The 25558-nt window shown below is 43.8% G+C and overlaps 1 protein-coding gene across 1 annotated transcript; it reads left to right on the top strand.

Annotated features, from left to right (window-relative positions):
• The first annotated feature begins 385 nt into the window (after positions 1-385).
• On the top strand, positions 386-24441 carry LOC129531482 (anaphase-promoting complex subunit 1-like). Its single transcript, XM_055377434.2, has 6 exons — positions 386-554; positions 1634-1717; positions 8821-8966; positions 9985-10205; positions 11269-11478; positions 24114-24441. The coding sequence occupies exons 1-6, from the start codon at positions 386-388 to the stop codon at positions 24439-24441; spliced, it is 1158 nt and encodes a 385-aa protein (XP_055233409.2).
• The last annotated feature ends 1117 nt before the right edge of the window (positions 24442-25558 follow it).

Genomic DNA, 25558 nt, shown 5'->3' on the forward strand with positions numbered 1-25558 from the left:
ATCCACCGCCTTACTTAGCTGGGACCCGGCCCCACCTCCTCTACAGCCGACCCTGTCTCCACCGGTGCGGTTGGTGCTAGGTTCCCAAACACACTGCTGCCGTTTCTTGTCTGACATCGCGGCCCTGCTCCTGTCTGCCTTCAGCCTGGGCTAGCCCCCCGCCCTTCCCCCAGCTCCCTGCCCCTCCTCCGTCCACACTCCTCCTCCGTCTCCTTTAGGCTGATTCAGGCACACCGGCTCTCGTCGCCTTGGTGGCCCTCCCCAGCCCTCCTCCGCGCCTGCTCCGGGTGGCGCTCCGCTGGGCTCCTCGTGCGCCTGTCCGCGACCGCACCCACCTCATCCTGGCACCCCCATCGTGGCATCACGTGTTCCCTCATCTGTCCTCATGGCTGGCGTGCCCCTCTGCGGTGAGACCTGCAGAACAGGAATTGGTGCTGGGTCAGCAGCCGGCGATGAAGCCGGACGAAGCCTGCAAACCCCACCCATACGCCAGCTTCACATAGCTCCTGTCCATTGCACAGCAGCGTGGGGAAGCACTGTTCTCTACCCTCCAAGTAAGAAGCTGACTATTGGGGCACAGGGGAGATCTTATAGCATGGCTCTGCTTCTGGGCACGCGCAGAAACATTCCCAAATGAATTTTTTTGTTGTTGTTTGTTTTGTTTTGTTTCTTGTTTGTTTTAAGAGACAGGGTCTTGTTCTATCGCCCAGGCTGGAGTGCAGTGGTGCAATCACGGCTCACCACAGCCTCGACTTCCGGACTCAAGCGATCCCCCCACCTCAGCCTCCCAAGTAGCTTGGACCATGGACCCGCGCCAGCACGCTGGCTTTTTATTTTATTTTATTTTATTTTTTGAGAGAACCTGATTTCCTTCCAACCAATTGTGCTCTCCCAATTCCAACAACCAAATGAAGCTTCAACGCTTTTTGTTCAGAGGCCTCCTGAGTCCTGTCCTACTCACAGTAAAGGCTCTGGCAAAAACAAAAACAAAAACAAAAACATCATGGGGCAAAATAAACTGCATCTTAAAAAGGCTCATTTCTCTCTAGGTCTCTCTCCAATTTGTTATCTTGAAACGATTTACCCAAAATAGAAACCTTAAAAAAATAGTGGAAAGTTTTCTTTTTGCACAAGATGGTTAATTCTTTTGGGTGCTGGCCTGGGATCCATGAAATAACCTACACTCCACCACAAAGCTTTTCACTCCCATGTTTTGCAAACTGACGACCTTGCTGGGGGCAAGCTCCCCGTGTGACTTTACGAGGGAATTTGAGTGGTGCAAGCCGGAGGATGGGCCTCACTGTGTTGCCCAGGCCGGTCTCCAACTCCTGGGCCCAAGTGATGCTCCCCTCACGGCCTCCCAAAGTGCTGGAATTAGATGTGTGAGCCAACGTGCCCCGCCCAAAGGGCAGTTGACCTCAGCGTCTGAGGTGTGGAGGGAGCAGCTCGTTCCTCTTTTTCCTGCTCTACTGGGAAGGTACAAACCATACTAAGAAATCCTCTTCAGTCTGTCCCCACAAAATGAGAAAGAGGAGTCGCTGCAGGCCAAGGACAAGGAGGAAGGGAGGAGAGAGCCCTTGACTTCTCCCACTTCTTGACTTTCCTTGCCGTGGTCTTTCCTTCCTTTCTCCAGGTCCACACCTCTCCTTCTACAGTCCTAGAAATGGGTCACCCCCTATAGGAGTCAGAGCCTTCGCCCAGCCCTCATGCTCTGAGGGTAAGTGGGTGGAAACAGACGCCTTCCCTCTCGCAATGTTTCCATCACTGCGTCCTCCACCTTGCACCACTCAGATCCCCTCGGAAAGTCACACGGGGGGCTTGCCACCAACAAGGTCGTCACTGTTTGCATAACGTGGGAGTGAAAAGCTTTATGGTCGAGTTGAGGTTATTTCATGGATCCCAGGCCAGCACTCAAAAGAATTAACCAACTTATGCAAAAAGAAAAATTTCCACTGGCTTTGCAAGGTTTCTATTTTGGGTAAACTGTTTTAAGATAACAAATTGTCACATACACATTTTGTTGTGACAATTGTCACAACAAGAGAAAAAGAAAGAAAAAGAGAAAGAAAGAGAGAGAAAGAAAGAGAGAGAGAGAAAGAAAGAAAAAGAAAGAAACGAGCCTTTTTTGGATGCAGTGTATTTTTCCCCGTTATTTATTTATTTATTTATTTTGCCACAGCCTTTACTGTGAATAGGACAGGACTCAGGAGGGCTCTGAACAAAAAGAAGAGTTGAAGCTTCATTTGGTTGTTGGAAGTAGGAGAGCACAATTGGTTGGAAGGAAATCAGGTTCTCTAAGCATCAACAAAATTCGTATTTTAAGTGATGTGAGTTATGGAAGGCAGAGAGTTCTTGGTATATGGAAGTTACTGAAACAGAGCAGTGGACAAACGGGCAGTCTGCAGAAGAGGAAAGCTGAATAACTAGCAAACATGGGGCCAGATGCTCGGTCAACCTTAATAAGAGAAGTCAGGTTTAAACAACGAGATACCATCACACCTTATCAGATTGGCAGAATTAAAAAGACTGACAAAACCAGAAATAACAAAGCTCGTGGGTAAATGAAAACTCCTCCACAGCTGGTGTGAGTGTGGACTGGAACCATGACTTTGGAGAAAAATGTATCAAAAGCTATGGGGCACATCTTTCGAATCAGTCATTTCTCACAAGGTTGCCATACTCCTCAGGTCATTCCTTTTCCAGGAAAACACCCTAGAGAAAATCTTGTATTTGGACTCTAGGGAATGTGTACAAGGATGTCCGTTGTAGTTTAGCTTATAACAGCAAAACCCAGCCCAAAAGTACATCAACAAAGGAATGAATAAATGAAAGTGGCAGTTGTCATTAAACCTTTTTCCTGTTCTTGTATCACCCCAAAGTATGAAAGACTATGGACTCCTTCACTCATTAAAAAAAAAATTTAGGCCAGGTGTGGTGGCTCATGCCTGTAATCCCAACACTTAGGAAGGCTTAGGCAGGTGGATCACTTGAGGTCAGGAGTTCGAGACCAGTCTGGCCAACATGGCAAAACTCTGTCTCTACTACAAATACAAAAATTAGCCAGGCATGGTGACACGTGCCTGTAATCCCAGCTACTCAGGAAGCTGAAGTAGGAAAATCGTTTAAGCCCAGGAGGTGGAGCTTGCAGTGAGCCGAGATCGCACCACTGCACTCCAGCCTGGTGACAGAGCGAGACTCTGTCTCAAAAAAAAAAAAAAAAAAAAAAAAGATTTAGCAAGGAACAGTGAATGGCTCACGCCCGTAATCTCAGCACTTTGGGAGGCTGAGGCAGGAGGACTGCTTGAGGCCAGGAGTTGGGGGCTCAAGAGTTGGAGGCTGCAGTGAGCTGTTATCACACCAATGCACTCAACCTGGTTGACAGAGCTAGACTCTGTCTCTAAAAAAAAATACTAATTTATTGTGGCAAAATACACATAACAATCTTACCATTTTAACATTTAAGTGTACAGTTCAGTGGTATTAAGTTCATGCACATTGTTGTGCAACCTTCACCACCATCCTTCTAACTCTTTTCATCTAGAAAAACTAAAACTCTATAACCGTTAAACATAACTCCCACTCCTCCCTCTCCCCAGCCTGTCCCAACCACCATTCTACTTTCTGTCTCTATTATTTTGACTACTTTAAATACCTCAAATACATAGAATCATACAGTATTTGGTTTTTTGTGACTGGCTTAATTCACTTAGCATAATATCCTCAAGATTCATCCATATTGTGGCATGTGTCAGAACTTCCTTTTTAAGGCTGAATAATATTCCACTCTATGTATATACCACATTTTGTTTGTTTAAATAAATTTTATTGTGTATATATAAGGTATATACAACATCATGGTATAAGACACACATATTTAGTAGAATGGATACTATAGTGAAACAAATTGACTTATGCATCATCTCACTTAGTTACCCATTTATTTCCTCCTGTAGCAAAAGCAACTATGCTCATCTAGCAAAAATCCTGGAATAATACGCTATTATTAACTGTAGTCTTCATATTGTACTTTATTTGACTTGTTCATCCTATATGTTTGCTACTTCGTATCCATAGGCCTACATCTGCCCATTTCCTCTCTCCTACTCCAATCTTGATAACCACTGTTTTATTCTCTATATATTTGACCTTTTTAAAAGATTCCACAGGCCAGGCATGGTAGCTCACACCTGTAATCCCAGCACTTTGGGAGGCCAAGGCAGGTGGATCATCTGAGGTCAGGAGTTTGAGACCAGCCTGGCCAACATGGCAAAACCCCATCTCTACTAAAAATACAATTAGCCAGGTGTGGTGGCAGGTGCCTGTAGTCCCAGCTACTCAGGAGGCTGAGGCAGGAGAATTACTTGAACCCAGGAGGCAGAGGTTGCGGTGAGCCAAAATTGCGCCACTGCACTCCAGCGTGGGCAACAGAGTGAGACTCCATCTAAGAAAATAAATAAATAAAAGATTCCACATACAGGTAAGATCGTGCAATATTTTTTTTCTGTGTCTGGCTTCTTTCATTTAGCATAAAGTCCTCCAGGCCCGTCTAGGTTATGGCAAATGGTATCTCCTCCTTTTTTAAGGCTGAATTCCCTTGTATATATCCGTACCACAATTTCTTAAACCATTCGTCCATTGATGGTTGTCTAGGTTGTCCCCATACCTTGGTTATTATGAATAATGCTACAATAAACACAGGAGTACAGATACCTTGGTGAGGTGGTGATTTCATTTCCTTTGGGTATGAGCCCAGAAGAGAGATGCCTGAGTCCACATTTTGTTTATCTGTTCATCCAGTAATAAACACTTGGGTTGCTACCACATTTTAGCTACTGTGAAAATGCTGTTATGAAATGAATGTACTTCTTTACTCACTTTTAACTTGACATCAAACATTTTTCATCACCATAAAGGACATAATTTCCAAAGTAAATGTTGATTTTTAAAAAAGAAAACCTTATTCTTTTTAATTATTTCTAATAGCACATAAATAATATATCAATTTTGTTTCAACCGTCACTCATTTTTAAAATACAAGAAAAAGTTCTTAACTTTTGGAAATTTTTCATCACTCCTTTTTCTCCTTAAACTTATGAATTCTAGGCCAGGCGCGATGGTTCACACCTGTAATCCCAGCATTTTGGGAAGCCAAGGCAGGCAGATCACTTGAGGCCAAGAGTTCAAGACCAACCTGGCCAAAAGGATGAAATCCCATCTCTACTAAAAATACAAAAATTAGTCGGGTGTGGTGGTGCACACCTGAGTAGCAATCCCAGCTACTCAGGTGGCTGAGACATGAGAATCACTTGAACCAAGGAGGCAGAGGTTGCAGTGAGTGGAGATTGTGCCACTGCAGTCCAGCCTGGGTGGCAGAGTGAGACTCTGTCTCAAAAAAATAAAGAGTAAAAACAAATGGACTTATGAATTCTATTCTACTTCCTCCATAAAAGTTTAATAGGTGCATATGCTTAAGGACCTTATGTTGATCAATATTTCATACTTCTCTGCCAAAAAAGCATATGAGATGAATTTTTAATTTCCTGCAACCATAAGTTTCTAAATATTAAAAGTCTTAGATTATGTCATCATTGCGACTATTAATAGTGCACAATTCTCCTTTATAGCATAAATAAACTGCAAGTCTTCAAAATTAATGAACATTAAAAGTAACCTTTGGCCGGGCATGGTGGCTCACACCTGTAATCCCAGCACTTTTGGAGGCCGAGGCAGGCAGATTACTAGAGTTCAGGAGTTTGAGACCAGCCTGGCTAACATGGTGAAATCCTGTCTCTACTAAAAATACAAAAATTAGCTGGCCATGATGGCGGGTGCCTGTAATCCCAGCTACTAGGGAGGCTGAAGCAACAGACTCACTTGAATCCAGGAGGCGGAGGTTGCAGTGGGCCCAGATCACACCACTGCACTCCAGCCTGGGCAACAGAAGAATACTCTGTCTCTAAAAATAAATAAATAAATATAAAAGTAACCTTTGTTAGGGGAAACTGGGTGAAGGGTATGGAATTCTCTGTACCCTTTCTTGTATGTGCATGTCAATCTACAGTTATCTCAAAAAAAGCTTTTTATAACATAATTTTGGGGGAAAATTCAGCTCTTAATGAAATGGACCCCCCACAAATGAATTTTGTGGTCCAATTAATTAATGAACCCATAAAATAACAGGATTTATTTTATTTATTGATTGCTAGAATGAGACAGAGTTCAGTATTAATTTTGTTTTGTTTTTGTTTGTCATACAATATAAGTATTGAGAAATTTTGTCTCCATAAATAAATAGTTGGCTTTGTTACAGCAGAATCACTAAATCTTTTAACTTTTTCCTTTTTTTTTCAAAAAGACAAAAGCATGAACCAGGTGCAGTGGCTCATGTCTGTAATCCCAGCATTTTGGAGGCCAAGGTGGATGGATGGATTCCTTGAGTCCAGGAGTTCAAGACCAGCCTGGGCAACATGGTGAACCCCCATCTCTACAAAAATTTAGCCAGGTGTGATGGTGTGCACCCATAGTCCCAGCTACTTGGGAGGCTGAGGTGGGAGGACTGTTTGAGCCCAGGAGGTTGAGGCTGCAGTGACTCCACTGCACTCCAGCCTGGGCGAAAGTGCAAGACCCTTTCTCCAAGGAAGAAAGAAAGAGAGAGAGAGAGAGAAAGGGAGAAAGGGAAAAAGAGAGAGAGAAAGAGAGCGGGAAGGAGGGAAGGAAGGAAGGAGGGAAGGAAGGGAGGCAGGGAGGGAGGGAGACAATGTTATCTATCATCAAAAATTAATTTTAATGATCTATTAGTTGCTGTATTAGTTTGTCAGGGCTGTTTTAACAAAGTACCACAAACTAGGTGGCTTCAACAAAAGAAATTTATTGCCTCACAGTTCTAGAAGCTAGAAGTTCAGGATCAAGGTGTCAGCTGGGTGTGTTCCTTCTGAGGGCTAGAGAAGGAATTTGTTCCATGCTTCTCACCTAGCTTCTAGTCAGTTGCTGGCAATCTTTGGCATTCCTTGACTTGTAGAAACATCACCCCATCTCTGCCTTGTTTTCAGATGATGTTCTCCGTGTGTGTGTCCTGATTGCCCCTTCCCATAAGGACACCAGTTATATTGCATTAGGACCCATCCTATTGGCCTCATTTGAACTTGATTGCCTCTGTAAGGACCTTGTCTCCAAATAAGGTCACATTCTGAGATGCTAGAGTATAAGACTTCAACAAATATACTTGGGGGAACACAATTCAACCCGTGACAGTTGCCAAATCTAGAAGGCCTTCTTCCAATTTTGTTGAAAGCAAACACTTGGGAACCACTGACCTGCACATGGGTTTGTTACCATTTTTAGATTTATTCACTTTCTTGGGTTTTGGAAGCCCTAAACTAGATTTTACCAAAGCCTACCAAGTAGCCATCAATGACACCATTCTTCTTTCACTTAAAAACGATTGCTGAAATTGATTAACTTGGAAAGTGTTGGGGTATTGGAAATATTTTTAATTTAATTTCAAGACAAATTCCAATACAAACAATATTGTCATATAATGCTTTTATCTTTTTTTTTCTTTCTTTCTTTCTTTTTTTTTTCTGTCGCCCAGGCTGGAGTGCAGTGGCGGGATCTGGGCTCACTGCAAGCTCCACCTCCCAGGTTCACACCATTGTCCTCCCTCAGCCTCCCGAGTAGCTGGGACTACAGGGGCCCGCCACCACTACCCGCTAATTTTTTTTATTTTAGTAGAGACGGGGTTTCACTGTGTTAGTCAGGATGGTCTCGATCTCCTGACCTCATGATCCGCCTGCCTCAGCCTCCCAAAGTGCTGGGATTACAGGCGTTAGCCACCGTGCCCAGCCTCGAATGATGAATTTCTTAATGGCCTTGTCCTTGGGCACACGTCGGGCACAGTTTGTGCAATGAATAGGCTGCATGTGGCTGCGCCCCTTTTTGGCACGATTGTTGTTCCTTCTTTTCTCTGTCATCTTGGAGGCACGGACTGGAGGGAGGAGTGCAGCCATTATTGATCATATTTTTGAATAATATTTAGTGAACTAGAAGTTGCTTATTTGTAATGTCAAGTAGGATACAAAACTTTAACACAGTATGATTATAATTTTGTAAAAATGTATAAAGTGTGTATATATGTATGAAAAAACCCAAAAATTCTCTAATGTATTAATAGTAGATATTTTGAGATGGTGGCATGATTTTTATTTATAAAGTATTTCTTATGATTATAAAATCATATTTTAAAATTTTTCAATATTTTAGCTGAGTGGGAAACATTTCCTGTCAAATAAGGATATGGAGACCAGTCCATGGTACTTTAGATTAAAAGCTGAACTCACTGGGAAAAACCTTATTTTGCATGTGTAACTAGTAAAGCAGAAACAACAGTGTACTGTTCGGCACTGTCTGAATAGTAATTATAGAGTACAGCTTTCATACAGAAAAACAGAACCAATAAGGAAGTCAAACTTGGCAGAATAGTTGAGTGCAATTTATAAATAAGTCAGTTGAAGAAATCATTGACCTTTTACCTGTGGCTGATTCGTGTAATGGTGAGAGTCAGCACAAATGTTAACATTTAGCAACAGCATGTATGTGAAGATAAAACTTGTAATGCTCTCATCTTTAATGTATTTTAACGAAGTTGATGCCTAAAGTAAATTTATTAAAAATTCAGAGTTAATTATTTAAGATAGTAATAGATTTTGTGCTCTCTTTGGCTTGGTTGTTCTTTATCTTTAACAATTTTAAGAGCTCCATTCATAAATATCAGTCTTGTAAAGCCCATTGTTCTATACCTGATTTTTCTATTTTATTTTTAAGGTCTTTTTGGTTCATCACGGGTGCAATATGTTGTAGATGATGCAATGAAAATTGTTTTCCTCAATACTGACCCCTCTATTGTAACGACTTATGATGCTGTTCAAAATGTGCATTCTGTGTGGACTCTCCGGAGAGTCAAATCAGAGGTAAGGAGAAAGGCAAGTCACTTCTCCTTAATAGGAAAGGGTAGGCTGGGTGCACTGGCTCACACCTGTAATCCTAGCACTTTGGGAGGCCAAGGCAGGCGGATCACTTGAGGTCAGGACGTTCAAGACCAGCCTGGCCAACGTGGTGAAACCCCATCTATACCAAAAATATAAAAAATTAGCCAGGTGTGGTGGCTTCTGTAATCCTATCTACTCGGGAGGCTGAGGCAGGAGAATCACTTGAACCTGGAAGGTGTAGGTTGCAGTGAGCCAAGATCGTGCCACTGCACTCCAGCCTGGGTGACAGAATGAGACTCCATCTCAAAAAAAAAAAAAAATGTATGTGTGTGTGTGTATATATATATATATGTATGTATATATGTGTATATATATGTATGCATATATATGTATATATGTGTATATATGTATGTATATATGTATGTATATGTGTATATATATGTGTGTGTGTATACATATATATATATATATGAAAGAGTAGTTAATACTTCATACCCTCACATTTTTTTTTTGGAAGAATCACTTGTGAATAGATGTTTTATTATTATTATTATCATCATCATCATCATCTCTAGAGACAGGGCTTCACTCTGTCACCCAGGCTGAAGTATAATGGCACAATTACAGTTCACTGCAGCCTTGAACTCCTGGGCTCAAGTGATCCTCCTGCCTCAGCCTTCCGAGTAGCTAGGACTACAAGTGTGTACCACCACTCCCAGCTAATTTTTAATTTTTTGTAGAGATGGGATCTTGCTATGTTGCCCAGGCTGGCCTTGAATTCCTTGGCTCAAGCTATCCTCTCTCCTCACCCTCCCAAAGTGCTGGGATTATAGATGTAAGCCACGGCACCTGGCCTCATTTGAGAAATAGATTGAGCTTCTTAGGAAAGAAGAAATACTGTGTCTTTAGTAACTGACTTCAACTTGCATTCTTACAAGGAAATTGCTACTTTATTCTAATTATTGTTTTTTTCTCCTCTTTCTCTTTATTTTGACTTAAGGAAGAGAATGTTGTTTTAAAGTTCTCTGAACAGGGGGGAACCCCACAGAATGTGGCCACTAGCAGCTCCCTCACAGCACATCTCAGAAGCCTCTCCAAAGGAGATTCCCCTGTGATTTCACCTTTCCGGAATTACTCCTCCATTCACAGCCAGAGTCGCTCAACCTCATCACCCAGTCTACATTCTCGCTCACCTTCTATTTCCAACATGGCAGCTCTAAGGTAGAAGGGTTTCCTGGTTTTTCTTTCTAAGCTTTCTGTTTTGTTTTGAAGGATTTAGAATTGCTGTTGACAGCTGTTTTTAGGGGAAATATATTTAGGGGAGTTTTTTTAGGGGAAATAGCCATTATCCCAATTGAGACTTTTTTTTTTTTTTTTGAGACGGAGTCTTGCTGTGTCACCCAGGCTGGAGTGCAGTGGCACAATCTTGGCTCACTGCAAACTCCGCCTCCCGGGTTCATGCCATTCTCCTGCCTCAGCCTCCAGCTGGGACTACAGGCGCCTGCCACCACGCCTGGCTAATTTTTTTTTTTTTGTATTTTTAGTAGAGATGGGGTTTCACCGTGTTAGCCAGGATGGTCTCCATCTCCTGACCTTGTGATCCGCCCACCTCGGCCTCCCAAAGTGTGGGGATTACAGGTGTGAGCCACTGTGCTCAGCCCTGAGCCACTTTTACTAAGATTTCTAAGTTTACCATGTCACATTCTTTCCTGAGTCGTATTTTGAAGCTGCCTATGCTTGTCCTAAGGTTAGTTGCCTCATTTCTACCACTATGTGGGCAACAGTTTGATGAATATTAATTCCAAAAATATTGTGGCACTATTTTATTTTTGCCTTAATTTATGTTAGTTTTTCTTTTTTTTCTTGTTATTTGATATCTAAATGTATCTATTTCTCTATATAGATATATATTTAAATTACCAGATATGTATATCTGGTGCTGCAGGGACATTGTTTTGTTGATATGTATATGTCTGACTATACAGGGACATAGTTTAGAGCTTTTTGAATAATCAGTTCATTTTCCGAAAAAGAAGATGATCTAAGTTTTAGTTGTAAAAGATGAGTTCTTCTAATAATAATTCTAAATCTTTAGAATATAGTAAAGCACATTGACATGAACCATTTAAATAGCTACTCCTTTTTGAAAAATTTTAATTTCTGACCTGGATTATGCCATGAATGCTCTTCTGTCTGTGGAATTTTGGGAAGTGTCATTGGAGTGTGTGTCATATAAGCCTGCCCTGCTAACTGCGATGTACTCTCTCCTCTGTTTCTTTTGCAGTCGTGCTCATTCTCCTGCCTTAGGAGTGCACTCTTTTTCAGGGGTGCAAAGTTTCAACATTTCAAGCCATAATCAGTCTCCAAAGAGACATAGTATTTCTCATTCTCCAAATAGTAATTCTAATGGCTCCTTTCTTGCACCAGAAACGGAGCCAATTGTTCCTGAACTGTGTATTGACCATTTGTGGACAGAAACGATTACTAATATAAGGTTTGTTATATATATTATTATATTCAAAGAAAAATGTTGCTGAAAGTCTTGGGAAATATATGGCATTTTGTTTAAAGTTTCCTTTTAATGTGATCAGTTATTAATATATGTAAAAATATATAGAGATATGTATTAAGGCCACCTCAGTTTCAGTAGAGGATATTAATGATATTAAAGTGATCATAGGCTGGACGCGGTGGTTCATGCCTGAAATCCCAGCACTTTGGGAGGCTGAAGCTGGTAGATCACTTGAGCCTAGGGGTTCGAGACCAGCCTGGCCAACATTGTGAAACCCCGTCTCTACTAAAAATACAAAAATTAACTGGGTGTGGTGGTGCATACTTGTAATCCCAGCTACTCAGGTGGCTGAGGCAGAATTGCTTGAACCCAGGAGGCTGAGCTTGCAGTGAGCTGAGATAGTGCCACTGCACTCCAGCCTGGGTGACAGAGTGAGACTATCTCAAAAAAAAAAAAGTCATCATAAAAATATTATTTTGTCATCTGATATTTCTTCCTTTATAGTAATAATCTCTCATTTTTCAGGTGTTTTTTGTTCTGGGGAGAAACAGTTAATTTCTATCAGTGAGGAAATGTGGGTTTTTTAGCATGTTTCCTAAGTTTTATGTTCATGTTAGTTGAGTGCCAGCTTTACTTTTTGGGAAACATAGCTTAGATCTCTGTTTTGGGTGACCTTTCTTCTTTTATATTCTCTTTAATAATTCACGTGTTAATTTATATGCCAATATGTGTGCTAGTTAACAGTCTAATAAGTCACTGTCCCTGTCCTCAAAAGAGGCAGATAGCTGAAGGATGGTGACACAGGAGGGACTACTTTTGCTGGTAGGGCTTTGAAAGATGAATAGGTATTCACTAGGCAGGGAAGTTGAGAAAGACCACAGACGGCAGCTGGGATCAGAACAAAAGTTCTGGTGAGTGCGTGGTGTATTTAGGGAATTACAAGTACTCCCGCTCTGGCTTTTGCAGAGGGGAGGGAAAAGGCTAATGAAGAGGAGGCTTCCTAGGTACAGTGGCTCACACCTGTAATCACTCACTTTGGGAGGCTGAGGCCGATGGATCACTTGAGCTCAGGAGTTCAAGACCAGCCTGCCCAACATGGTGAAACCCCATGTCTACTACAAATACAAAAATTAGCCAGGCATGATGGCGTGCATCTGTAGTCCCAGCTACTCTGGAGGCTGAGGTGACAGAGTCATTTAAACCTGGGAGTTGGAGGTTGCAGTGAGCCAAGAGCACACCACTGTACTCCAGCTTGGGCGACAGAGTGAGACTGTCTGAAAAAAAAAAAAAAAAAAGGAGGCTTGAGAGATTACTGATTGCCCTTTAGGCCTCTGGTCTGTTTGATGACAGTGGTAAGAAGGCACTTTATAAGTGTGTCGGAAGTTTGGGAAAGAGCAGAACAATAAATGTGGAATTGTCAGCTTATAAGTGGTGACTGAGGTAAGAGAATTAGATTAGAATTGAAGAATTATTGTATTCAATAATTGTGTGTACATGTAGTATATAGGCCTTTTCCCAAGGACAGGGTTTTAACATTCCTTAGATTCTCAAAGGGATTTGTGGCCTCCAAATAGTTAAAATCCAGTGGTGTAGAATGAGAAGAGGGCTAGGAACTGAAGTCCTGGAAACTTAAGATTTGGGGAATGGAAAGAGACAAAGCTGGCGCAGAGAGACAAAGCAAAAGAGGTCAGATGGGAGAAGCAGCAGGAAATACAGAATACAAAAAAGAACATTTCAAGAATACAGAGATGCCAGTACTGCCAGGTACTGGTGAACTGTGGCCCTGAGAGTTGAACCCAGAGAGGAGGTACCTGGGTGGCAGTGGGTTCCTTGGTGACCTTGGCCAGAGCATTTTAAGCTGGGAGGGTGGCGGGGAAAGTGGGGTAGAAAAAGTAAATGGGGACTGAGGAAATGAACATAGGCATACAGACTCTTTAAGGAGTTTGCCTTTGAATAGGAATGAAGATACAAAATTAGAGGGAGTCTTGGTCAAGGAGAGTTTTGTTTTTGCTGAACTATAATAAAATTAGTTTTCATGACATCTTGCCCCAGTATTTTCTTTTTCTTTTTTTTTTGAGACAGGGTCTCACTCTGTCACCCAGGTTGGAGTACAGTGAGTGACTCAATCACAGCTCACTGCAGCCTTGGCCTTCTGGGCTCAGGTGATTCCCCAACCTCAGCCTCCCAGGTAGCCGGGACTATAGGCACACACCACCACGCCTGACTAATTTTTGTAGAGAAAGGATTTTGCCGTGATGCCCAGGCTGGTCTCAAACTCCTGGGCTCAAGCAACCTGCTTGCCTCTGCCTCCCAAAGTAATGGGATTACTGGTGTGAGCCACTGTGCCTGGCCCCCAATATTTTCTTACCTAACCACAATCCAAGTTTTATATCCAGTCAAATCGAGAAGGTCTTTTATATACTCTAATGTTGAGTCCATTTTGTATTTTAAGACTTTTAATGTGAAATAGTAGGCTCTACGGACTATACTCAAGGGAAAGTATTGAAAATACAGAAGAGAGGAAACGATTGATGGAACAAGTAACCAGAAAGGTGCACAAGTGGTGAGATTAGCCTTGGGATAAAGAAGTGAAGGTTGATCAGATACGTAAGGCAGGAGGTTGAGCTCAAGCCTTAGAGCCTCGTTTTATCTGAAATGGAAGGCAAATGCATAATCTTAGAGAGAATGAAATGGGGGATAGGTAGTCTGAAGAAAGTAAAGATGTGGATACAATGTTGAAGTAGTCTCTCTGGCTTGTTTCTCATATATCAAATAAAAGTATCCTACAATTATAGATCATTTTTCTTTAAATAACTTATTTGTAAGTTGAATATATTATAGATTCTTATTTTTTAGATTTATGGGTCTTCTGTAGCAGTTTATTTATTTATTTATTTATTTATTATTTTTTTTTTTTGAGATAGAGTTTCACTCTTGTTGCCCGGGCTGGAGTGCAATGGCCCGATCTCGGCTCACCGCAACCTCTGCCTCCCAGGTTCAATTGATTCTTCTGCCTCAGCCTCCCGAGTAGCTGGGATTACAGGATTACTGGCTAATTTTGTATTTTTGGTAGAGACGGGGTTTCTCCATGTTGGTCAGGCTGGTCTTGAACTCCTGACCTCAGGTGACCTGCCCGCCTCGGCCTCCCAAAGTGCTGGGATTACAGGAATGAGCCACGGCACCTGGCCTTTTCATGCATTTTTAATTGTAGACCATTTCCACTCCTGTCCCCATTTATGACTGAACTAATACCCACAACTCTGCACTCAATTCTCCTCTTCCTTGGGTGTGTGTGTGTGTGTGTACAGTGCTCTGTTGCCCAGGCTAGTGTGCAGTGGCGCCATCATGGCTCACTGCAGTCTTGACCTCCCTGACTCAAGCAAGTAGCTGGGACTACAGGTGCACAGCAGCATGCCCAGCTAATTTTTTTTTATTTCTAGTAGAGATGAGGTCTCGCTATGTTGCCCAGGCTGGTCTCAAACTCCTGAGCTCAAGCAATCCTCCCACCTTAGCCTCCCAAAGTGTTGGGATTACAGGCATGAGTCACCATGCCCAATCCCTTAAGTTTCTTGATGCTGGTTCAAATATATCTATTTAGGGAAACTTCTGTGTGCCCAGCCAGCCCTGTGCTGGGACTAGGGGTGCGGCATGGCCAGGATAGACATAGTTGGGCCCCCAGGGCTCACAGTCTTGCTTACAGCCTCTAGGCCTCAGTTCCCTCCCTAGTAGCCCAGGGCCGAGGCCTGTGGGGGTCCTCTGGCTCTTTCCTGCCACCTGTACAAATCACTCCTAAGCCTGAGGCCAGAATTGAAATGAATGAATGAACAAAGCAAAAGGCTCAGATAGAAAGTCCTTAGGCCCCCACAAGCTGGGAGCACAGCCCTCCCTCTCCACTGCCCCTCCCAGCACCTCCCCTGCTGGCTCCCCCACCCATCCGCCCACCCACCTTTCTGTGCTCCTCAAGGCTGTGAGGACCACTCGGGATGTTTACTCTGCCAAGTACAATGGACAATCCCCTTAGAGAACCAAGTTCAACAACTCAGATCTCAATCAGGCATGTGTTTCAGACACTAAAGATTTGGCTCAGAAGATGTCCCTAACCCCACGGGCTTTCATTCTCATGACCGGGGGGACACAGGCTCAAGGCTGGCACTTGCGTGGCTCCAAGAGTGAGTGGCCTCAGTGCCTCACTGGCTGCAGCCTCGTGCCAGCCCCGGACAGACCAGAGAAAGACCCGGGTGATGCCAACACAAGCAGAGGGCATGGATTGCCTTCTCAAAAAAGTTGTGTTTGGCTGGGAGTGTTGTTCACAGCCTCTTACAGATTTTGTGGAGGTCTCTGCGGTTGGGTGAGGGCAAAGTTACGAGGGGAAGATGTGAGGTGGTGTTGGTGGAGGGGTGGAGGCTCCCTTCCCCACACACCCCTGCCCAGCACCCCTTCAGCATCCTGCAAGCCTGAAGCTGCCTGCTGGGCTAGGCCTGCTGTCTGGGCAAGACCAGACCAGGCAAAAGGGAGGCCATGACTCCCACCCCTCCACCCTTACCTCAGCCTCAGCCAAGTTTGGGGGACATGGGGAGGGGAGAGCAACAGTAAACGTGATCAGCGCAAAAGGTGGGCCTGCCTTCGGATCACAAAGGCTCTAGCTGGGCCAGGGCAGAAGATGGAGTTAGGGTCGTCCCCGCCTCTATCCGAGTACCTACCCTGCAGCCACACTGATGCTTCTGGTTTGGAAACAGGGAGGTAGGGTGGCTTCCACAAGACAAGCAGGCTTTGGTTGAAGTCCTTTTGTGGGCCCTGCTCAAAGCCCAGCTCCCTAGAAACTCAGAAGGCCATGTTGGGTGGTCTATCTTGTGGTGTAGGGGATGAAGGAGGAGAGAAGAAAGGCTCACAGTGGCTCAGACCAGAGCCAGTGCTCACTCTGGCAGTTCCATCTTCCTCCATCGAAAGTCCGCCAGCCCCACCCAGCACAGAAAGGAGCTTATCAATGGGAGAGGGAGTAATACCGTCGGCCTTTTATCTGTGTAATTTCAGAGTGCGCCTGTGTGTGCTTCTGTGTGTGGCAGGCGATTTGGTGGGGCGGGTGCAGGGGAACGCTTGTCTTTTTTTTTTTTTTTTTTTTTTTGAGACAGAGTTTTGCTCTGTTGCCCAGGCTGGAGTGCAGTGGCACGATCTCGGCTCACTGCAACCTCCGCCTCCCGGGTTCAAGCGATTCTCCTGCCTCAGCCTCCCAAGTAGCTGGGATTACAGGTGCGTGCCATCATGCCCAGCTAATTTTTGTATTTTTTAGTAGAGACAGGGTTTCACCATGTTGGTCAGGCTGGTCTCGAACTCCTGACCTCATGATCCTCCTGCCTCGGCCTCCGAAAGTGCTGAGATTTCAGGCGTGAGCCACTGTGCCCGGCCTGGAACGTCTGTCTTATAAATTTTTCCTAGTCATTGTGACATACAGGGCTGTTCAATGGACAGCTATCCCACGTTTGAGCCTGGTCAGACGCTCCTGATGGTAACTCCAAACCTCCCCACCCTCTTCCCCGCACTGCTTTTAATATCCAAGCTCAGTTAAGACTTTTGTGTGTGTGTGTGTGTGTGTAAGAGAAGAAAGCTGATTCACACATTCTCATTTCTTCTGCCATGACCTCTACACCAAAATCTTTTTCATAGCATTCGTTATGACCCTGGCATGGTTAAGCATACATTTTCTAGAAAAATAATAATCTGTCATTTGCATACAAATGTCACTGAGTGAGTAAAAAGGTAAAACAGTGATGCTGCTCACTGCTGGAAAGCTTGTGGCCAAGGGCACACAGATGTTGCTGATGCTGGAATAAGCGAGCGCTACAGCTTTGTGGAAAACAGTCTGCCTCTCCCAGTCCACTGACTCAGATGTTAATCTCCTTTCGCAACACTCTTACAGACACACCCAGGAAAAGTACTTTGCATCCTTCAATCCAAAGAAGTTGACAGTTAATATTAACCATCACAGCACCTCTGCCTTCTCCCACCACAACCCAAGATGGGACAGATGAGCATTACTTTTCTGGGATGGAGGCTGTCCTTGTGTAGCTGGGTTTGTGACTGCCCAGCTAACACTGGACAGATATTAGGTATAGCCTATTTCCTGGTACCCACTCTTGAGGAGCTTATTGCTCTTTGTCATAGACTGCCCTGTTTGTGCTCCCCACAACATTCATGTTGAAACCTTAGCCCCCATGTGATGGTGTTTGGAGGTGGGGTCTTTGAGAGGTAGTTAGGTTTTGATGAGGTCAGCAGGGTAGAGGCCCCATGATGGGATTAGTGCCCTTAGAGGAAGAGGAAGAGACCAGGTTCTTTCTGCTCTAAGCCATGTGAGTATACGGAGAGAAGGTGCCATCTATGAAATAGAAAGTGGCCCCCATTAGACAACAACTGTGCCAGCACTTTGATCGTGGCCTTCCCAGCCTCAAGAACTGTGAGAAATAAATGTTAAGCCCTCCAGCCTATGGTATTTTTGTTATAGTGACCCAAACAGACTAAGACTTCTCTCAGGAATCTTTCTACACCCCCATGTCTGGAGGGAAGGTCAACAGGATCAACAGGATCAAGAAATCTGAGCCTCTTCTGAACACATCTCCTTCCAGAATTGGAGATCTTTACACACTTTAGACTCCTCTTTTTTTTTTTGAGATGGAGTCTTGCTCTGTTGCCCAGGCTGGAGTGCAATGGCGTGATCTCAGCTCACTGCAACCTCTACCTCCAGGGTTCAAGCGATTCTCCTGCCTCAGCCTCCCGAGTAGGTGGGATTACAAGCACCCACCACCATGCTCAGCTAACTTTTTTTTTTTTTGTATTTTTGGTAGAGTCGGGGTTTCACCATGTTTGGCAGGCTGATCTCGAACTCCTGACCTCAGGTAATCCACCTGCCTTGGCCTCCCAAAGTACTGGGATTACAGGCGTGAGCCACTGCACTGGGCCTGGACTCCTTTTTTGAAGGTTTGAGCATGTGAGTGACGGGAGACCCTTCTGCCCCACCCCACCGCCAGCATCTCACTTCTGTCTGTGCATTCCTTTCCCAGCAGCACCAGGGGGACATCCACAGTAGCTTTGCTGAGTTCACCAACCAAAGGTACTTACAAATCCTGAAGCGAAGGAGCACCTTTCCTTCACCCTGAGGGTGAGTAGGAAGGCTCACGTGGCCTCTGGGTTTCAGAGGACATGACATACCCAGGCCTAAGCTGACCTGATACCTTCTTTCCCGATGTACCCCTGGTTTGTGAAAATATTGAGTCCCAATTTGATAACACCAATGGCCGGTTTTATAGCAGTATGTGTCCTGGTCAGGGTTCTTTATGTAGTATTTATCCCTCAAGCACTTATTGTGAGTGATGCTGTCAAATAAATAGAAAGATGAGAAGTATAAATATTGTCTTCCGGAGTGGCTGTGTATGGCAATGGTGTTTCTCTGACACCATTATCGCCCTGCCTGTTAGCACTTACTTGTGAAATCCAGAGCTCTTTCGTAAGCCTTTGCTTTGTTTGGGGTTTGGGGCACTGATTTTTTGGAGTATTTGTATACCACAGCTATAAGTTATACCACACATATAACTTGTGTGCATATTTTAAATAACATGAAATTTAAAAAATGGTTGACTGGAACCTAAACATTTCAATTCTAAATGATGTTTCATTACCAGGCTTTTTCAAAATTTATTCAGAATTTATTAATATGCATTATTCATATTTTTATTATAATATATGAAATAGTATATATTGATACATTATATATAACATGTACTTATATAATATATAATATATATTTCATATATGAAGATTAATATACATGAAATAAATATTTCATTATATTATTGATTTCATTAATAATATTTATTAATTTTAATATTCATTTATTACTCAAATTTTATTATTATTTAATTTCCTAGCTTCCTTCCATATTTTTTGGCACATTCCTTTGCTCCTCCCACCGCCAGCTTGCTTCATTGATCCTGGGCTCCTGCTTTTTCTGGAGAATAGTCTTGTTTTTCCACATTTTATCCCTTTGGTCATGCCGACTCCCCCAGCCTAGGCATTTTTGACACTCTCTCTATTCGGGACCCCATTTCAAGTTACAGACTAAAGGCTTTAGATTTTCCCCATACCCCGAACTATCTTTGATTTCTCGCTTCTTTCTGCTTAGGCCCTGCTGACATTTTTGTTTCTTTAACAGTATACCGGCCACGCCACTTCCATGCTAAGACGTCTCCGCTGACTCTCGGTTGCCTGTGGCATCTCACTGTCTCAGGTCACCAGACGGGAAATTAACACCAACATGAAAATCCAAGTCTTAATTGCACAACATTGAGCCCCCAACTCCCCACAGAGAGCCCCGTCAGCCTCCCTTCCCCAGTTCTCTGGGGTTGCCCAGGGGAGGTTCACAGGTAGCCAGGCACTCAAAAATGCCCCTTCCTATAGTTTTTAATAACAGCACGCTTTGTTTATAGCTTCTGTTTTTTTTTCGTTTTTCGTTTTTTGTTTTTTGTTTTGAGACAGGGTGTCGCTCTGTCGCCCAGGCTGGAGTGCAGTGGCGCGATCTAGGCTCACTGCAAGCTCCGCCTCCCGAGTTCACGCCATTCTCCTGCCTCAGCCTCCCGAGTAGCTGGGACTACAGGCGCCCGCCACAACGCCCGGCTAATTTTTTTTTGTATTTTTAGTAGAAACGGGGTTTCACCGTGTTAGCCAGGATGGTCTCGATTTCCTGACCTCGTGATCCGCCTGCCTCGGCCTCCCAAAGTGCTGGGATTACAGGTGGGAGCCACCTCGCCCAGCCTGTTTATAGCTCTTTTAAGGAGCTTGCAACACTGTAACAATACTGAGGCTTCTAAATTCCTGGGCCATAGGGATGAGATTTTCTTCATCCTGCTATTTCATACCAAGCCTAGCATGGTGTCTTATATGCAGTGGGTAGGTAGTAAACATTTATTTGAGCTTTGAGATGGTAGGAGGGTTCCTTGACTTGGGCTTCTTTAGAAAATGAAAATAATATTTTCTACTCTTTCAGAGGAAAGAAAAGGATTAATTACGGCAGCTTTGATAGGAGGACATTATTTAGGAGTTACAAAGCAATCAGTCAGTTGAGAATTGCACAGTAGGTAGGGCATAAGATGTAAAGACATAGCTGAAAATACTGAAAGAGAAGGAGCAATAGCTCAACAATATTAATCCTCATTTAGGAGGCCAGTTTTTCATTAGATGAAAAAATGATAGGTTCTGAGCCCTGGAAGATGAACTTTCTTTACTTAATCAACTCATATTGGTTTCAGAATGTTGATTTGTTAGAGGAATACCGAGAAGTATAAATTATAATACCAACTATTCTCTGTAAGGCAAACCAATATTATTTTCTAGAAAAAATGAGAAGTTAAAATTAATTAATTCATCTCTCCCTGTCCTCATCCATCTATCCATCCATTCATCCATGTACCCATTTACCATCCATTCATTCCTTCATTCACCACTCCATCTATCCTTTCTCCCTGTCTCCTTTTCTCTCTACTTATCCCTCCGTCCATCATCCACCCATTCCTTCATATCTCCATTCATTGCTCTATCCATTTTCCTTCCTACATTTTCTCTCTCTCACTATCCATCCTTCCATCTTTTTATCCATTTATCCCTCCACTCATTGCTCCATCCTCCCTTCATCCCTCCAACCATCCCCTAAACTCCTCCATCCCTCCATCCCTCCACTCATTGATCCATCATTCATCCATCAATTCCTCCATCCATCTTTCCCTCCATTCATTGCTCCATCCTCCCTTCATCCTTTCAACCATTCCATCAATCCCTCCATCCATTCATTCCTCCATTCACTGCTCCATCATCCATCCATCCATCCATCCATCCATCCATCCATCCATCCATCCATCTTCTATAGGCCTCATCAAGATGTTTACAAATTAGATGATATTTTTAATAGTACACTTACAACAATAAGATTACTAAGGCTTTAGTCCTTGTGACCTGATTGCTGGACTCGTCCTCAAAGGTTGTCCCAGGCATTTCTGAATAGCCTCCATCATGGTACTCAGATTTATTCATCTCTCTGGCCACCTTGGGGGAGAGTGGGTGATCACTGTGTGATGACTGCCTGGCTGTCTGTGCCTGCTGACCACTACTGCTTCAGTGAAACTGTCTCCAGGGAAGAAACACATCCTTTGACTTCTGAGTCTCTAACACTGGCCAGTTATTTTCTTAATTCCTCATAACATCACTGAGCCAGGCCCTGTATTGAGGGTTCAGGGTAATATAAGGGAAGCGCCTTACAGAAAATAACTTTCTGGTGAACGTGGCCTGATGGAGAGCATCCCTGACTAGTGTTCAGCCTGATGCCTAAAGCAGAGTGAGCCCAACAACCCTGTGACGAAGACCATGCTCTGAACTCACACCCCAATGCCGAGACCCAAACACACGCAGGCCCAGAGAGCAGAAGTGCTTCCCCATCCACCTTAGTGTAACGCAGGGGTGTCCAATCTTTTGGCTTCCGTGGGCTACATTGGAAGAACTGTCTTGGGCCACACATAAAATACACTAACACTAACAATAGCAGATAAGCTAAAAAAGAAAAAAATTGCAAAATAAACTCAATGTTTTAAGGAAGTTTACGAATTTGTGTTGGGCCACATTCAAAGCCCTCCCAGGCCACATGGAGCCCGTGGGCCACAGGTTGGACAAGCTTGGTCTAAGACATATTTTGTGTACCATTCTGTTCCGCTTGATAGCAGGCTTATCAGCAAGTTAGCCAGCGGGGACATCCATCACCTCAGGAAAGCCCTGCCTACACCCGCTGGGATGTGGTTTCATCCTATGGCCCTAGTTAGACAACTGAATCACCCCAGGACAGTGTAGACCAACTTCAGTGTAGGCTTAGAACATTTTACCTCCAAACACTCTCTCTCACGACACAGTTTATCCTTGTCTAAATTATAGTTCATTCTTCATTTTATAGTTCTATATTGGTTTTTAAACATTTATATACTCAGTGATTATTGAGAGGTTTCTGAGACCCAATAAATAAAATCTGTTTTCCTTAGCCATTTGAAAACATGAGGAAACAAAGGAATCCACTGATGGAGATTGAAAAATGACAGAAGGTGCTGCGAACCACAGATTCCTCATTGCCTGCCTGCCCCACAGTCCTAAGGCCATCTCAGGCTTCCCTACCTGGGGCCTTTCCTGAATCATTGAGGCTCGGGGACCAGAGACACTGGGGGTAGGTGGTTCTCAGAAGGCCAAGGGGGATTAGGTTGCACATGGCCTGGCTGTCTTTCAAGCCTCCTGAAGTGGCCTTGTTGTCTGCGATAATATCCGAGGTTTGTTGCCTCATGCCAAGAAAATTAAGGACATGAACACACACAAGGAGTGAGTTTAAGAGTAGAGGATTAGGCCGGGCATGGTGGCTCACACCTATAATCTCAGCACTTTGGGAGGCTGAGGTGGGCGGATCACTTGAGGTCCAACATGGTGAGACCTGTCTCTACTGAAAATACAAAAAATTAGCCGGATGTGGTGCCCCACACCTGTAATCCCAGCTACTCGGGAGGCTGAGACAGGAGAATCGCTGGAACCTGGGAGGTGGAGGTTGCAGTGAGCCGAGATCATGCCACTGCATTCCAGCCTGGGCGAGAGCATGAGACTCTGTCTCAAAACAAAACAAAACAAAACAAAAAAGAGCAGAGGTTTAAATAGGCAAAAGAAAGAGAAAGGAGTTAAGAGTGGAGGCTTAATAGGCAAAAGAAAGAGATAGGAGAACAACTCTCTCTCTAAGAAAAAATTGCAAAAAAAAATCATAATGTTTTAAGGGAGAGAGAGAGAGAGAGACAGATGCGAGAATGGAAAGAGATAGATGCCGAATGGGAATCGGATTTTATAGGCAGGCTTGAGGAGGTGGTGTCTGATTTACATAGGGCCCACAAATTGGTTGGACCAGGTGTGACGTTTACATAGTGAGTGGGGAAGCTGGCCACCACGCTCTAATCGTATTATGCAATGGGGCCTTCCACTTGGCCGGCACCATGTTTTCTGCTCCCTACTGCACAAGTGGCTGGCAAAGAGAAGGGAAGATGAAGCCACCATTTTGATCATGCCTAGTCTCAGGTAGCCTTTTCCTAATGGCACAGCTGCTAGCATTCACCTGTGAAAGCTTCGAACTTGCGTGTCTATGTCTGCAGCTCAATTTTACAGGCTGCTCTTTGTTAGAAAAGAAAATGATCTGGGGGCTGCTTTTCATTAAAAGGAAAACCTTACCGAGGACTTCCTTACCCTCACTGTCTGCCTGTATAATTTCTTCTTAACTCTTATATCACTCCAATCAGATAAATCCCACAAGAGAAGTGACTGAGAACGTGGAGGGAGGTCTGGTGCTTTACCCATGTGGCTAGAGTGAGCAGCACCCTGGTTTGTCTAGGAAAGAGGTGGTTTCCAGGAGGCAGCACTTTCAGTTCTGAAACTTGGGCAGTCCCAGGCGAATCCGGAGAATTTGGTCACCCAGGTTATGGAAAGCCCTCCACATGATGGGAATGATCAGAAATGGGGAAAGATAACTCTAGTCCTAGTTTTCCCTATATTTTAATTCTCTGACACTGTAGTTCTCAAACTTCAGCTGCATCGGCATCCCCTAGGGCTCCTGTGAAAACACTGGTGTCTGGGCCAACCATGGAGTGTCTGGGTGGGGCCTGGGGGTCTGCACTTCTAACAGTTTCCCAGGGACAGTGCAGTTGCTGGCCTGGAGCATGCTCAGCTGAGGACCGCTGCTCTGATGCGTGGAGAAGAAACATGAAGTCCGCAGCTGCCCACATTCAGGGAAGATCTTTGAAAGCTCTTCAGACAGTGCCACCCATCTTCATGAAGCTGATCCCCGGATCTCACTCGCTTGTTTCTCCTCCTTCACCTGCTGATGATCAATGTAGACTTTAGCCCTCAGAAGCTCTCAAAAGGTCAGTGCCATTACATAATTAAATTTATGGCTCTCCTCTACACAGGACTAAAAAGTCACTCCTGATTTTATTTCCTCTCCCAAAATATGACATCAGAATTTCTGGAATGAGATTAAATAATATCAGTGATATTCTAATAATAGATGGTTAAAGAGAGTCCAATAATAAAATTCCCCAAACATAGAGATGTCCACAATTTAAATATATGTTAAATTTTTGTGAAGAATAAGTCACCAATTAAATCACCTGGCAAATTAAACTCAGTCCAAAATCAAATTATTTTGCTCTTGTGAGTTAAAAGTCCAAAGGTACTGGAGTGAAAATGCACCATTCTCAATTTCTTACTCTGTTCAGTCTTTGCCAAGGAGTTCTGGATGCTGGTAAAGTCAGGTCTGGAGTCCCTTTAGCAGCTGTACTGCTTCTCAGGGCTTTCCACAGGGCCCTAAGCTGAATTAGTTTAACCTCAAGTCTCCCATGTCTTTACTTTTGAAAGTGTCAAAGAGCCACTGGGATTCACATACTTCACAGGCCTTACTTGACATTTTTAGAAAATGAACCAATTTCCATCCCTAAGCAGTTAATGTAGAATTATGTACGTAGGTTTGCAAAGACCATAGCAGAGACTGAACAACATCTGAGTGAGGCAGGCACCTTGTTCCCTGTCCCACTGAATCCCAGGCAATCATTCCGTCAGGGGCTCAGAGAATGTGCTCCAGGGCTGTCTTCCTGGGCACAAACTGCACTGCACCCAGGAACTTAGAGACCCCTACTTGACTTAAAGTTCTGCTGTTGCTCTCAAAATTTTTAATGATTTTAAAGGGCCTAAATTTTATTTTGCAATAAGCCACATAAATTATGTAGTCTATTTTGCCATGGTCTTTGAACTCAAACCCAACTGGCAAGGGAGCTCTCAAGGTGAGCTCAAATATGGCAGTCTGCTGATCCTACCAGGGAGAAAAATTCCCCGAACATAGAACAAACCCTGTGTTCTCTGAGAAAGAGAGTAACATTTGAGACACTGCTCCCATCTTGCAAAGATGAGAAATTTGCTACCAAGTGATCCTCGATCACCTGGCTTTATGTGTGGTAAAACTTCC

The sequence above is a fragment of the Gorilla gorilla genome, chromosome 12 (genome assembly GCF_029281585.2).
Source record: "Gorilla gorilla gorilla isolate KB3781 chromosome 12, NHGRI_mGorGor1-v2.1_pri, whole genome shotgun sequence".
Classification (NCBI taxonomy): domain Eukaryota; kingdom Metazoa; phylum Chordata; class Mammalia; order Primates; family Hominidae; genus Gorilla; species Gorilla gorilla.